Source organism: Oncorhynchus clarkii, chromosome 5 (genome assembly GCF_045791955.1).
Source record: "Oncorhynchus clarkii lewisi isolate Uvic-CL-2024 chromosome 5, UVic_Ocla_1.0, whole genome shotgun sequence".
Lineage (NCBI taxonomy): Eukaryota > Metazoa > Chordata > Actinopteri > Salmoniformes > Salmonidae > Oncorhynchus > Oncorhynchus clarkii.
Window position 1 is genome coordinate 9433777 of NC_092151.1, and position 16384 is coordinate 9450160.

The following is a 16384-nucleotide window of genomic DNA, read 5'->3' on the forward strand; positions in this document are numbered from 1 at the left end:
TTGTAAATGAGAACTTGTTCTCAACTTGCCTACCTGGTTAAATAAAGGTGAAATAAAAAAATAAAAACTGCAACTCCCCAACGGGTTCAGGAGAGGCGAAGGTCGAGTCACGCGTCCTCTGAAACATGACCCGCCAATCCCTGCTTCTTAACACCCGCTCACTTAACTAGGAAGCTAGTTGGACCAATGTGTCGGAGGAAACACCGTTCAAATGACAACAGAAGTCAGCCTGCAGGTGCCCGGCCCGCCACAAGGTGTTGCTAGAGTGCAATGAATCAAGTAAAGCCCCCCCCCCGACCAAACCTTCCTCTAACCTACACGATGCTGGGCCCCTTGTACGCCGCCCTACAGGACTCCCGGTCATGGCCGGTTGTGACACAGCATGGGATCGAACCCCATGTTGTAGTGACGCCCCAACACTAAGGTAACTGAGCTAAACGACTACCGCCCCGTAGCACTCACTTCCGTCATCATGAAGTGCTTTGAGAGACTAGTCAAGGACCATATCACCTCCACCCTACCTGACACCCTAGACCCACTCCAATTTGCTTACCGCCCAAATAGGTCCACAGACGATGCAATCTCAACCACACTGCACACTGCCCTAACCCACCTGGACAAGAGGAATACCTATGTGAGAATGCTGTTCATCGACTACAGCTCGGCATTTAACACCATAGTGCCCTCCAAGCTCGTCATCAAGCTCGACCCCGCCCTGTGCAACTGGGTACTGGACTTCCTGACGGGCCGCCCCCAGGTGGTAGGCAACAACATCTCCACCCCGCTGATCTTCAACACTGGGGCCCCACAAGGGTGCGTTCTGAGCCCTCTCCTGTACTCCCTGTTCACCCACGACTGTGTGGCCACGCACGCCTCCAACTCAATCATCAAGTTTGCGGACGACACAACAGTGGTAGGCTTGATTACCAACAACGACGAGACGGCTACAGGGAGGAGGTGAGGGCCCTCGGAGTGTGGTGTCAGGAAAATAACCTCACACTCAACGTCAACAAAACTAAGGAGATGATTGTGGACTTCAGGAAACAGCAGAGGGAACACCCCCCTATCCACATCGATGGAACAGTAGTGGAGAGGGTAGTAAGTTAAGTTCCTCAGCGTACACATCACAGACAAACTGAATTGGTCCACCCACACAGACAGCATCGTGAAGAAGGCGCAGCAGCGCCTCTTCAACCTCAGGAGGCTGAAGAAATTCGGCTTGTCACCAAAAGCACTCACAAACTTCTACAGATGCACAATCGAGAGCATCCTGTCGGGCTGTATCACCGCCTGGTACGGCAACTGCTCCGCCCACAACCGTAAGGCTCTCCAGAGGGTAGTGAGGTCTGCACAACGCATCACCGGGGGCAAACTACCTGCCCTCCAGGACACCTACACCACCCGATGTCACAGGAAAGCCATAAAGATCATCAAGGACAACAACCACCCGAGCCACTGCCTGTTCACCCCGCTATCATCCAGAAGGCGAGGTCAGTACAGGTGCATCAAAGCTGGGACCGAGAGACTGAAGAACAGCTTCTATCTCAAGGCCATCAGACTGTTAAACAGCCACCACTAACATTGAGTGGCTGCTGCCAACACACTGACTCAACTCCAGCCACTTTAATAATGGGAATTGATGGGAAATTATGTAAAATATATCACTAGCCACTTTAAACAATGCTACCTAATATAATGTTTACATACCCTACATTATTCATCTCATATGTATACGTATATACTGTACTCTATATAATCTACTGCATCTTTATGTAATACATGTATCACTAGCCACTTTAACTATGCCACTTTGTTTACATACTCATCTCATATGTATATACTGTACTCAATACCATCTACTGTATCTTGCCTATGCCGCTCTGTACCATCACTCATTCATATATCTTTTGTACATATTCTTTATCCCCTTACACTTGTGTCTGTCTATAAGGTAGTAGTTTTGGAATTGTTAGCTAGATTACTTGTTGGTTATTACTGCATTGTCGGAACTAGAAGCACAAGCATTTCGCTACACTCGCATTAACATCTGCTAACCATGTGTATGTGACAAATAAAATTTGATTTGATTTGATTTAGAGTGTTGGACTAGTAACCGAAATGTTGCTGGATTGGATCCCAAGATCTGTCGTTCTGCCCCTGAACAAGGCAGTTAATCCACAGTTCCCCCGGTAGGCGTTACTGTAAATAAGAATTTGTTCTTAACTGACTTGCCTAGTTAAAAGCCTCTTCGGGAATCAGTGTCATTTTCCTAGGACAAATATCATCTGATATTGGCAGAAAGATTAACAAGAATTTAAGCTAACTGCACTGTCCAATTTACAGTTGCTATTACAGTGAAAGAATACCATGCTATTGTTTGAGGAGAATGAACAATTTTGAACATAAAAAGTTATTAATAAACAAATTAGGCATATTTGTGCAGTCTTGATACAACATTTTGAACAGAAATGCAATGTTCATTGGATCAGTCTAAAACTTTGCACATACACCGCTGCCATCTAGTGGTCAGAATGTATATTGCACCTGGGCTGGAATAATGCATTATGGCCTTTCTCTTGTATTTCAAAGATGGTACAAAAAAACACAAACATTTCTTTGTATTATCGTTTATCAGATCTATTGTGTTATATTCTCCTACATTCCTTTCACATTTCCACAAACTTCAAAGTGTTTCCTCCTCAAATGGTACCAAGAAAATGCATATCCTTGCTTCAGGGCCTGAGCTACAGGCAGTTAGATTTGGGTATGTCATTTCAGGCAAAAATGGAAAAAAAGGGGTAGATCCTTAAGAGGTTTTAAATAAAGGTTCAATTTCAAGTAAAAAAATATACATATCGTTGGTCAACACATTGTTGTCTTTTAATTTCATCAAGGTCGCGTGACATATACAGTACCAGTTAAAAGTTTGGACACACCTACTCATTCCAGGGTTTTCCTTTATAAAACGGTGTGATGGTGTGGGGGTGCTTTGCTAGTGACACGGTCTGTGATTTATTTAGAAGTTCAAGGCACACTTAACCAGCATGGCTCCCACAGCATTCTTCAGCGATACGCCATCTCATCTGGTTTGCGCTTAGAGGGACTATCATTTGTTTTTCAACAGGACAATGACCCAACACACCTCCATGCTGGTTGAGAGAATGCCAAGAGTGTGCAAAGCTGTCATCAAGGCAAAAGGTGGCTACTTTGAAGAATCTCAAATATAAAATATATTTTGATTTGTTTAACACTTTTTTGGTTACTACATGGGGAGGGAATGTTATGGTTCATTCATACTCATTAAGTGGGATGTGTCATAGAATCCAAACCAGAATCAAGGTCTCCGTTTCCTCATCCCCTCACTAACAATCCCGTTGCTCCAAATCAGAGCTCCAACTTTTAATTCAAGCCATTGACTTAGTGACTCACGATAATGACAGGGACCTATGATCCAACTTAATTATGGATTTTAAAATGGGGTTTCAGAGCAAATTTTGGGGAGCATCCCAAAAGGCAATTTATTTCACGACAGTGCCTTTACGGGTCCTGGTCAAAGCGAGTGCACTAAAGAAGGGAATAAGGTACCATTTGGAACCATCCCTGGAGTTCATTAGTTTCAATGGGGATCTTCGCTGGAGATATGAGCAGAGTGTTTACCAGCTGACTTGGGGTCCTCCATCCTCTGTCTGATCTGCAGAGTGAGGCTCTGAATGAGAGCGTACACCTTGTCACACGTCTTCACCGGGTTCTTGATCATCTGCATGGACTTGATCAAGGAGGAGCTGGTGGTGGGTGCCAGCTGGGAACAGAAAGACAAAATACTATGAGCACTAGGAAGGGGGGAAATATTAGGGATGGTGCAGACATAAATCACTACGGCCCACAGTCAGAGACAGGGTTTTATACATCTCTGAGCCCTGGCAGCTTATGTATCCTGCTTGGACTATTTCATTAGGACAAGAAAAAAATGGGTCATTGGACATCTTCAAAAATAATATTTTAGCAAAAATCTATTTACAACAGTAGTACTTATAATGATCAAACGCCAATGTATATTTTGTCACCGAGTGGCTTTCTCCACAGCCCGTATGAGCCACAACAGTCACTGACAAAATGGATCGGACAGAACTTAAGACTGCATCACATAGTCCCAACCTTCTCGTAATCTTCGGCAGTGAAGTCCCTATCTCTCTGCAGGATCTCGTGGAGACGGGCCTTGACGCGCTGCTGGCAGCTGCTGAGAGAGTCGCTGTCGCTGTCCAGCAGCCCGTTCATGTTGGCACTCTTCACCATCTGCACCAGGATTGGTGTCAGCTCGCCCTCCAGCGCCAGCAGTCCCTGAATGGATGCCACCAGATATATTTACATTTTAGTCATTCAGCAGATTCTCTTATCCAGAGCGACTTACAGGAGCAATTAGGGTTAAATGCCTTGCTCAAGGGCACATCGACAGATTATTCACCTAGTCGGCTCTGGTATTAGAAAAAGCGACCTTTTGGTTACTGGCCCAATGCTCTTAACCACTAGGCTACGTATTATAACTAGACTGACTGACTAACGAGACAACATTCTTAAAAGTACATTTCACTTCAAAAAGAAAGTGTGTGTCAGATGTTTCTATTTAGATGTCAAAAGTAGACACACATTGAGATATATCCACATTTCAGATCATCTGGTTGAGTAGATCGAGATTTGCCTCAATACAAAATTAAATGGAAACAAGATAAGCGCCATGCAATTTCCAGATGTTATTGTGAGTTAGTATTTTCTATTAATTTGGGAAGAGGCAAATAGGCATGGGACGTGGATTTATCTTAACATAAAAAAAAATGTTGGGGTCTAAAAACATCGGCCAGATGTCTCTTTAAAAATCTGTACTGTCAGACAGACCTTAGCGAAGGCAGCGGCTGTCATCTGAACGCGTCCCTCGTCGGAGGCGTAGATCTTCAGGTCGTGTCTGTAAGTGCTGTGGAGGCGCAGCAGGCCACACCCTGGGAATCCTGCGTAGTCACCTGGAAAATACCAAATCAGCTTTTACACATCAGTGTGAGTCTGTGAGGACGTCCACTAATTTAACATTACAACCTAAATATGGAACATGAGATGGGTATTGAAGTGGATTGTACTTATCTAGGTAGACAAATAAATGGAAGTCAGGATTGGGGTCATTTGGGGTATCAGGAAAAAAGCTGTGTTATTGTTTCAACTGCTGATTGCCGCCTTAAAGCCTGAGTGGATAGAGGTTGTTACCTTGTCTATAAAGAGGGAGTGGAGGATAGAGGTTGTTACCTTGTCCTCCAGGGTACATGCAGCGAAAGGCCCTCCCCAGCTCCTCAGCCTGTACCCTGCCTGCCGGGGTCAGCTCCCCACCCCACTTCAACACCAGCAGCAGAGAAGGGTCATCCCTACGCACGTCTATAGGGCACAGCAAGCAGAGACAACACAGAGAAACACACATATAATGAGTCAGTAAGTCACAGAGAACCACACAGACACACAAACAATCAGTTCACAGACTAGAGAAACTTTTATATAAAGTCTAGATGACAGAACAAATCCTACCTTCCTCCTCACTGGATGTTTTGGGGCACCCATGCGGAAGGTACGTCATCTGAACCTTGCGATTGATGCCAGAAAAATGGCCATACCTAAAGCATAACACATTTTGTTTTAAGAGCAGATTGTTAAATCAAATATTCAAATCGTTAGAAAGACATCTGGGAATGTGCAGTAACACATACATTTCAAGGACTGTTTTCAGTTGTTCAAGTTTTGCTTTGGATTCTTCAATTTCGGAATCGTTGTTCTGTCCGATTTCGACAAGGAGTTGTCTTGCGATATCTAGCACTTCCTGGATTTGGAAATAAACAAATGAGATGCAGGTAAGTTGTACTGTACAACACGTGATGAAGCTACAATGTACAAAGGATACAAATAGGTTTTATTTACCTGTAACTGCTTTGGCTTTTTCAACTTTAGTTTTTTGTTTTTGTACCCGCCACATTTTTCAAATAGATCAAAAAACCTACAAAAATAAATAAATACAAATAAAGAGGCGATACATTACAGTGGTGAAAACATTCACCAATACTGAATCACCATGTTAACAGTACTGTAGTGTGACAGTAGCCCTGTACATTGACTGTGTGGGAACAGCTGTCATGTACCTCTGGTGCCGAACCTCCATTTTCATTTTCTGTTTGGGAGTTCTGTCGCCATGACGAATCACAGCGATAACACACCGTAGCTCCATCCTGAGTTAAGAGGAGCAACAGTTAAAGATATCAACTTACCATATGAGTGGAGTTCAGCCATGTTCTATTCATTGCTGGCTAAATCCTATTGAGATGTACGCTTATCTTTTTTGCTTGATTTAAATGTATACGATTATGTCAATGGAGGATATGCAGGAACATTTGAGTTATGCACACGGAAGTCAAGTTGGGGCCTAAAAATGCACCAATTTACAGCTACATTTTCTATGGCTAAAACAGCTTTATTCACTACGAACGCATCATCAAAATGTGTGTAAATACGTACATGGTTCCAGAGGTGGTGGGGACAATGGGGATATCTTCAGCCTCCAGAGGAATGGACCACGGGATGGAAAACTGGGGAGCCAGCTCTCTCATGATGATATTTCTACAGGAGAGGACAGATGATGTTCAGGGACAAAGAAACTTTGGTAACTACTTGAAGATCATTCTTATTACATGATGTATTGGGTTGTATTAGCGCTACATTGCCTAATACATATATTCATCTTAAAACAAGCTGTGTCTGACCATTATGAATCTGTGTAATAGCGATGTGCATCTTTCCCTTTCTAGACGATTCAATACGTACATGGATCCAGATGAATGGGCTCCGATACGATACAGATTGATACGTTTTAGTTTTAAACGATTCAGGGGGGGTTCGGTTTGTTTAGAGAACGATATAAACACATTCATACTCCATTCTAAATTAAATTCTGCAAAATGGAATGTTTGAAAGTTTTTAAATAGCTTATTTTCTCCTCCTGATATGCCGTTATTATGATGAAATGATCAACTTTAACCTACATATCAAAAGATTAAACAATCAGTGTTAAGTAAAACTACCAAAACTATTACTGATGGTGAACCTGAAGAATCTAAATGAAATCTACTGTAAGCCAGTTCAGCAGGAATAGCCAGATGAGTGGTCTCCGGTAACGTAATTTTATTATGGTAAAACACCATTTTCAACAGCACATAGATAACAACCTATAGCAAATTACATAGGTTGTCACTCAACTAATAAAGCCTAATATCCTACAAGCCATTTTAGCATTTGAAAACTGAAGGTGCTGTGCAGAAGTTCAAGATCAGAACAGGCCGCCACTGATATTACCTCGGGCTAGTCAGCACGAAGCTGGGCACAGTGCAGCAGTTTGACTAGGCTACTGATATTACCTCAGTCTAGTCAGCATGAAGCTGTGCACAGTGCAGCAGTTTGACTAGGCCACTGATATTACCTCAGTCTGGTCAGCACGAAGCTGTGCACAGTGCAGCAGTTTGACTAGGCCACTGATATTACCTCAGTCTGGTCAGCATGAAGCTGGGCACAGTGCAGCAGTTTGACTAGGCCACTGATATTACCTCAGTCTAGTCAGCATGAAGCTGGGCACAGTGCAGCAGTTTGACTAGGCCACTGATATTACCTCAGTCTGGTCAGCATGAAGCTGTGCACAGTGAAACAGTTTGACTAGGCCACTGATATTACCTCAGTCTAGTCAGCACGAAGCTGGGCACAGTGCAGCAGTTTGACTAGGCTACTGATATTACCTCAGTCTGGTCAGCAAGAAGCTGTGCACAGTGAAACAGTTTGACTAGGCTACTGATATTACCTCAGTCTGGTCAGCATGAAGCTGGGCACAGTGCAGCAGTTTGACTAGGCTACTGATATTACCTCAGTCTGGTCAGCACGAAGCTGGGCACAGTGCAGCAGTTTGACTAGGCTACTGATATTACCTCAGTCTGGTCAGCACGAAGCTGGGCACAGTGAAACAGTTTGACTAGGCTACTGATATTACCTCAGTCTGGTCAGCACGAAGCTGGGCACAGTGAAACAGTTTGACTAGGCTACTGATATTACCTCAGTCTGGTCAGCATGAAGCTGGGCACAGTGCAGCAGTTTGACTAGGCCACTGATATTACCTCAGTCTGGTCAGCATGAAGCTGGGCACAGTGCAGCAGTTTGACTAGGCTACTGATATTACCTCAGTCTGGTCAGCACGAAACTGTGCACAGTGAAACAGTTTGACTAGGCTACTGATATTACCTGGGGTTGCTCAGCACACAAAATGACTTGTAGATCAATGACTGTCAACACAGTTACATGCTTAGTTCGACACTGATGTGTATCAGTTGTTACAAAAGATTAGGTTATTTTGGTAGAAAGAAAGTAATATGAGCAAAAAATATTTATAATTAAACCGGCGATTCGTAACGTTTGATTTTCTGACCGATGCATGCTACATTTGGATCGGTTTGGGGTCCGCGGAAACATTTGAAATCGGGGACCGATGGGAATCGTTACATCCTGCTGTACAATAAAGTACAAGAGTGTGTGATATACAGTGAACGGTATCTCTTTACATCGTTTCATAATACTCTTAACTCCATCCTGTCTATAAAGCAATAGAAGCAGCCATCTGCTGCACATCTATCACTCCAGTGTTTAATTGCTATATTGTAATTATTTCGCCACTATGGCCTATTCATTGCCTTACCTCCCTTATCCTACCTCATTTACACACACTGTATATAGACTTTTCTATTGTATTATTGACCATGTTTGTTTATTCCATGTGCAACTCTGTGTTGTTGTTTGTGTCACACTGCTTTGCTTTATCTTGGCCAGGTCGCAGTTGTAAATGAGAACTTGTTCTCAACTAGCCTACCTGGTTAAATAAAATAAAAATATATAAAAACAATGAAGCTCCATGACAATGGTGATCTAAGATGCTCCATAAACTATTGAATGGATCTCACAGTCAACGGTTCGGTCCAGGTAGCCTAGTGGTTAGAGCGTCGGACTAGTAACCGAAAGGTTGCTAGATCGAATTCCTGAGGTGACAAGATAAAAATCTGTTGTTCTGCCCCTGAACAAGGCAGTTAACCCACTGTTCCTAGGATGTCATTGTAAATAAGAATTTGTTCTTATCTGACTTGCCTAGTTAAACAAATATTTTTATTTATTTTTAGATATATATATATATAAATAAAAATAAATAAAAACCGTCATTATTTTTACAAGGCAACATTAGACATCATATGAAGCGTCTTCCATCTAAAGTACTTCATAACCTATTTCATTCATTTAGGAATACCCATAACTAATTACTTACCACATTTCAAAAAGATAATTTGCAAACTGTAAAATGATCAATTTTAGCAACAATAATTAGTCATTTCTTTTCTCCAAAATGTGGATTCTGACCCCAGTATTTTTGCACAGTCGTCGTAGTACTTCATGGAGTTCTTGACGAAGCTGAAGCCGTTGACGTCGCACACGTACGACTGGCCGTTGGCACGTAGCAAGTCGAAACCACAGACCGTTTGCTGTCAAGAGAAAGGAGAAGTGAAAATGAGAATCAGAGATCTGACATTTAAACCTCACTATCTAAAGTTGCAAACAGGCCTTTATGGTTCACTGGTAAGGCAGATACGGGAATTGAAACCTATCGTCGTTGAAAGCAGTTTATTGTACACAGTATCAAAGAATATTAAAATACATTATTTGATTCATCAGATGGAATGCACATTATTGGGCCATAATTGAAAACAGACAATGTATTGATATACTTTGATATTTCTGATAATGTGTTACAATTTGGGCACTACGTTCTATTTAGTCTCTAGGGAACTTGGATACTTAAGGCACTTCTACTCTGTGTTTCCTAGCATTTAGGCCACTTGTTTCTCTTTAGACAACCCCCATCACCTTTGCTTGGTCCATTCCACAGGGCTGTCCACCTTAATCATGTCAGACTAAGGATAACGAGTCAAGTCCCTGGCTTGGTCCTAAACGGTACCTTGTTCCTTACACAGTACACCACTTTGGACCAGAGGGTCAGGGCTCTGGTACAAAGTAGTGCACTATGTAGGGAATAGGGTGACATTTGGGACATAGCCACAGTCTTGGCAGAGCTTAAGGTCATGGTTGCTAGCGTGTTGTCCCTGATTACTGGTTGCTAGTGTGTTGTCCCTGGTTACCGGTTGCTAGCGTGTTGTCCCTGGTTACCTTGAAGGCCAGACAGACCTTCCAGGCGATGAGCTTCTCGCGGGCGTTGAGGATGACAGGGTAGCGCACCTCCTTGCCTTCACTGTCCCGCTCCACCTTGCCGTCCAGGGCCGGGGACTTCCTGGCCTCCGCGTGGGCGTAGTCCGGCCCCACTGTGTATACCTAAGGACCAAGCCCACCCCACACACAGACACCGCCCCCCACACACAACCACAAAATTATGGTTACCTATCCAGCATTTATGCATTTTTTATTTATCTATTCTACTTCCATTGTTCTCTGAGAGTAGGGGCCCTGGTCAAAAGTAGTGCACTGAATAGGGTGCAATTCGGGACACAGACTTGACTGTGGTGCTCAAAGCAAAGACCATGGACATACACACTGAAATACTGAATCTAGTGGCCTCACTGTCCTCGCCTTTTATCAGCTGTGTAACTAAAAGCTGGTGCCTGATCCTGCAAAGTAAATATAATGAGCATTTTTAGCTGCCCTATTTCAGCTGGTCCCAGATAGTAAATATAGCTTGTCCCAAGTGGTACCCTATGGGCCCTACGCCATTTGGAACGTAGACATAATATGTGGTTTTAGCTAGATCCCTTTTCAGCTGAGCCCATGAGATAAGCAGAATGATATATATACTGCTGGGTTGGAGTTCTCCTATTTCGGCAGACTCCGCAGTCTAGATTTGCACAGTCACTCTCCTCTCATCATTTTTGAAACCGAGACAGTCTTCCGCGAGGCATAACACATAAATCATATTATGTTGTTCTTTAAGGCAAATATTGACTCTAAATTCACCCCTGAGGATGCCCTACTTTTTAGACAGTAGAATGGAAAACACTGAAGTAAACACGTTTAACACAAACGGCTGTTGGCTAATGGGATTTACCTTCACATCAGTTCCATCCGTTGGCATGAACTCTTCATAAATGTAGGATCCAGTTTTTCGCACATTGCTCTCGGGCGAATAAACACTACTTCTGCTTCCAATCTAGAGGGAAGATCAGGTGGAGAGAAATTACATGGACAGCCATGAATGCTGTGGCTTGTACAGGCTCTAGCTAGCCTTTGCAGGGGGTTAGAGGCTCTAGCTAGCCTTTGCAGGGGGTTAGAGGCTCTAGCTAGCCTTTGCAGGGGGTTAGAGGCTCTAGCTAGCCTTTGCAGGGGGTTAGAGGCTCTAGCTAGCCTTTTCAGGGGGTTAGAGGCTCTAGCTAGCCTTTGCAGGGGGTTAGAGGCTCTAGCTAGCCTTGCAGGGGGTTAGAGGCTCTAGCTAGCCTTGCAGGGGGTTAGAGGCTCTAGCTAGCCTTGCAGGGGGTTAGAGGCTCTAGCTAGCCTTGCAGGGGGTTAGAGGCTCTAGCTAGCCCTGCAGGGGGTTAGTGGCTTGTACAGGTTCTAGCAGGCTCTAGTTAGTATGAAATGGTATTAGGGGCTTGTTAACACTGCAGAGATGTTGCTAGAGCACTGAGTTATGGCCTTAGTTAGGAATGTTGACAGCTGACTGTGTGTATGTGTATTACATGACCAAAAGTATGTGGACACCTGCTCATTGAACATCTCATTACAAAATCATGGGCATCAATATGGAGTTGGTCCCTCCTTTGATGCTATAACAGCCTCCACTCTTATGGGAAGGCTTTCCACTAGATGTTGGAACATTGCTGTGGGGACTTGCTTCCATTCAGCCACAAGAGCATTAGTGAGGTAGGGCACTGATGTTGGCCGATTAGGCCTGGCTCGCAGTCAGCGTTCCAATTCATCCCAAAGGTGTTTGATGGGGTTGAGGTCAATGCAGTCAAGTTCTTCCACACTGATCTTAACAAACCATTTATGTATGGACCCCACTTTGTGCATGGGGGCATTGTCATGCTGAAACTGGAAGGGCCTTCCCCAAACTGTTGCCACAAAGCTGGAAGCACAGAATCATCTAGAATGTCATTATATGCTGTAGCATTAAGATTTCCCTTTACTGGAAGTAAGGGGCTTAGCCCGAAAAACAGCCGCAGACCATTATTACTCCAACACCAAACTTTACAGTTGGCTCTATGCATTGGGGCAGGTAGCGTTCTCATTGCATCCGCCAAAGGCAGATTCGTCCGTCAGACTGCCAGATGGTGAAGCATGATTCACCACTCCAGAGAACGAATTTTCACTGCTCCAGAGTCCAATAGCATTGAGCTTTACACAATTCCGCTTGGCATAGCGCATGGTGATCTTAGGCTTGTGTGTGGCTGCTTAGCCTTGGAAACCCATTTCATGAAGCTCCCGACGAACAGTTATTGTGCTGAAGTTGCTTCCAGAGGCAGTTTGGAACTCGGTAACGACTGATGCAACAGAGGACAGACGATTTAAAAAAATATATATTCAGCACTTGGTCCCATTCTGTACGCTTGTGTGGCCTATCACTTTGCAACTGAGCCATTGTTGCTCCTAGACGTTTCCACTTCACTTACAGCTGACTGGGGCAGCAATTTGACAAACTGACTTGTTGGAAAGGTGGCATCCTATGACTGTGCCACATTGAACGTCACTGATCTCTTCAGTAAGGCCATTTTACTGACTGTGGTGGTTTCTATGGAGATTGCATGGCTGTGTGCTCAATTTTATACACCTGTCAGCAACGGGTGTGGCTGAAATAGCTGAATGTGTCCATATACTTAGGTGTCCATATACTTAGTGTGTGTGTGATAGATATATATATATACACACTGCTCAAAAAAATAAAGGGAACACTTAAACAACACAATGTAACTCCAAGTCAATCACACTTCTGTGAAATCAAACTGTCCACTTAGGAAGCAACACTTATTGACAATAAATGTCACATGCTGTTGTGCAAATGGAATAGACAACAGGTGGAAACTATAGGCATTTAGCAAGACACCCCCAATAAAGGAGTGGTTCTGCAGGTGGGTACCACAGACCACTTCTCAGTTCCTATGCTTCCTGGCTGATGTTTTGGTCACTTTTGAATGCTGGCGGTGCTGTCACTCTAGTGGTAGCATGAGACGGAGTCTACAACCCACACAAGTGGCTCAGGTAGTGCAGCTCATCCAGGATGGCACATCAATGCGAGCTGTGGCAAGAAGGTTTGCTGTGTCTGTCAGCGTAGTGTCCAGAGCATGGAGGCGCTACCAGGAGACAGGCCAGTACATCAGGAGACGTGGAGGAGGCCAACAACCCAGCAGCAGGACCGCTACCTCCGCCTTTGTGCAAAGAGGAGCAAGAGGAGTACTGCCAGAGCCCTACAAAATTACCTCCAGCAGGCCACAAATGTGCATGTGTCTGCTCAAACGGTCAGAAACAGACTCCATGTGGGTGGTATGAGGTCCCAACGTCCACAGGTGGGGGTTGTGCTTACAGCCCAACACCGTGCAGGCCGTTTGGCATTTGCCAGAGAACACCAAGATTGGCAAATTTGCCACCAGCGCCCTGTGCTCTTTACAGATGAAAGCAGGTTCACACTGAGCACATGTGACAGTCTGGAGACGCCGTGGAGAACGTTCTGCTGCCTGCAACATCCTCCAGCATGACCGGTTTGGCGGTGAGTCAGTCATGGTGTGGGGTGGAATTTCTTTGGGGGGCCTCCATGTGCTCGCCAGAGGTAGCCTGACTGCCATTAGGTACAGAGATGAGATCCTCAGACCCCTTGTGAGACCATATGCTGGTGCGGTTGGCCCTGGGTTCCTCCTAATGCAAGACAATGCTAGACCTCATGTGGCTCGAGGAAGGCATTGATGCTATGGACTGGCCCGCCCGTTCCCCAGACCTGAATCCAATTGAACACATCTGGGACATCATGTCTCGCTCCATCCACCAACGCCACATTGCACCACAGACTGTCCAGGAGTTGGCGGATGCTTTAGTCCAGGTCTGGGAGGAGATCCCTCAGGAGACCATCCGCCACCTCATCAGGAGCATGCCCAGGCGTTGTAGGGAGGTCATACAGGCACGTGGAGGCCACACACACTACTGAGCCTAATTTTGACTTGTTTTAAGGACATAACATCAAAGTTGGATCAGCCTGTAGTGTGGTTTTCCACTTTAATTTTGAGTGTCACTCCAAATCCAGACCTCCATGGGTTGATAAATTTGATTTCCATTGATAATTTGTGTGTGATTTTGTTGTCAGCACATTCAACTATGTAAAGAAAAAAGTATTTAATAAGAATATTTCATTCATTCAGATCTAGGACATTACATCAAAGTTGGATCAGCCTGGAATGTGGTTTTCCACTTTAATTTTGAGTGTCACTCCAAATCCAGACATCCATGGGTTGATAAATATTTTAGTGTTCCCTTTATTTTCTTGAGCAGTATATATATATATATATCCTATTGGTGTATGGATGGATGTCATGACCTTTTGTGTGCATCCTAACCTTGCGGAAGAGCCTCTGGCTGCCCCCTCCGGCCGACGTGGGGTAATAGATGTAGACATTGTGGTCCTCGGCGCTCACAGGCTTCTCCACAAAGGGCTTCTGGAACACTTCCCCGTTCACCTCCACGTGGTCCTCCCCCTCCACCAGGTTACACTCTGGATAGACACGGCACATACAACTGGTTATCTATGGGATTAGCAGGCCTTGATCTTCAAATCAGACCCCTTAGCAGCAACTCTTTACTGTACAACAGTGGTCACTAACCCTGGTAAAAGAGATATACTCTGTGCAGCCATTTAATAGTCCGGCACCAAACCAGCCAATTCTGTAGCCTGGTCCCAGATCTGTTTGTGCTGGTGTTAGTACAGTGTTTCTACAGTGTCTGCGTCACAGAAGAGTTGTTACCATAGCCTCTTTTACTGCTGCTCTTTAATTAATTGTTACTTTTATTTCTTCTTCTTCTTCTTCTTCTTTTTTTTGGTAGGTATTTTTATTTTTTAACTGCATTGTTGGTTTAGGGAGCTTGTAATGCAAAAGAGATAGAAAATGGACAAAAACAGATATGTCCTTGGATATCCTGACAGTTCAAAGGCCTCTTGTTGTGAGGCAGAATGAGAATTTCATACATTGATGCTTTTCTCCTTTTATAATCTGGCTTTATCCAACAGAAAGGGAAAGTGTTTCCTTTAGGATTTTAGTTTAGCAGCGGAGGCAAATTAAGAGTGTGTGTTGGGGGGAGGGGGGCACCCCTGTGATATTTTTTGTGTAGAACTGAGAAGGTCACTTCTGGTGACTTTTTAAAAATGACATTCTGCTTTAAATTGAATGAAAATTAAATTATGTTGTCAACCATCTGAAATATAATGCTCCCTTTAAAAGCATTATAACCTGTTGCCCAACTGATGCAGCATAGCGGCTTTAAATAAATTGGCTAAAGCATAGGGTTGCCCATCTGCATGTACCTCACTGAAAACCCCCCGAAAAACAGCACAGTCACCAAACTGCTACATTAAAATGGGGCCAGATGGTTTCTCACCTATTAACCGAATATCTAATAAAAGCCTCCATGGCAGTGACTATGTGTGAGTAAAGTACCTGTGACCCCCACTGGCTAGGACACAACCCGACTTTGGGAGGGAAGGTTTCTTTGTTTGCACAGAGGCTTATCTGCTAGATTCCACAGCAGCCATCTTTACTGCTGCGTGCCTGAAAAGGCCTGTTCCAACGGGAAAAACTAAGTGGACGCGGCAGACGTGCAATCTGATATTTAATTTACCAATCGGTTGAGGATATGGTTCGTTTCAGGCTAATAGGCCTATTAACAGGATGCTGGTCTGAAAAGTCCCCGTATGTGTTCTGACACACTGGGTGGGGTGATTTAGTTCAGTTGACGAAAGCCCATTGGCTGTTCTAAATAGGCCTTCTCAACATCCTCTGGTAAATACACGGAACTCTACAGAATTTCAATAAATATGAACGTAGAGACGAAACAACATGGAATTGTAGTAGAGATTCCATTTCATAAAAAGGAAAAGAAACACCATAGTGTATCCCATCTATCACAATGGAAGCCTAGAGTCAGAGAGGTCAAAGCAGACAGCTGTCATGTCCACAGATGGCCTCCTTAAATTGGCCACCCATACTAGAGAACCAGTAGAGAAAAACAGGGAAAGAGAGGAGAGTGAGAAAGACAGAGACAGAGGAGACAGAAGGACTAGTCTACAGTACATCATCCT

At 44.2% G+C, this 16384-nt stretch overlaps 1 protein-coding gene across 5 annotated transcripts in view; it reads right to left on the reverse strand.

The window, feature by feature from the left end:
- The window catches only part of LOC139408309 (diphosphoinositol pentakisphosphate kinase 2), a 65896-nt gene that overhangs the window by 33016 nt on the left and 16496 nt on the right, over nt 1–16384 (reverse strand). For all 5 annotated transcript variants that reach the window (XM_071152028.1, XM_071152031.1, XM_071152030.1 and 2 more), the window contains exons 6-18: nt 14649–14803; nt 11159–11260; nt 10270–10431; nt 9466–9587; nt 6541–6642; nt 6168–6254; nt 5950–6025; nt 5742–5851; nt 5563–5648; nt 5290–5415; nt 4891–5012; nt 4156–4338; nt 3658–3799 (exon numbers count right to left, since the gene is read on the reverse strand). In XM_071152028.1, coding sequence (XP_071008129.1) covers nt 3658–3799; nt 4156–4338; nt 4891–5012; nt 5290–5415; nt 5563–5648; nt 5742–5851; nt 5950–6025; nt 6168–6254; nt 6541–6642; nt 9466–9587; nt 10270–10431; nt 11159–11260; nt 14649–14803 — 1575 coding nt within the window. The remainder of the gene's footprint in view (nt 1–3657; nt 3800–4155; nt 4339–4890; nt 5013–5289; nt 5416–5562; nt 5649–5741; nt 5852–5949; nt 6026–6167; nt 6255–6540; nt 6643–9465; nt 9588–10269; nt 10432–11158; nt 11261–14648; nt 14804–16384) is intronic.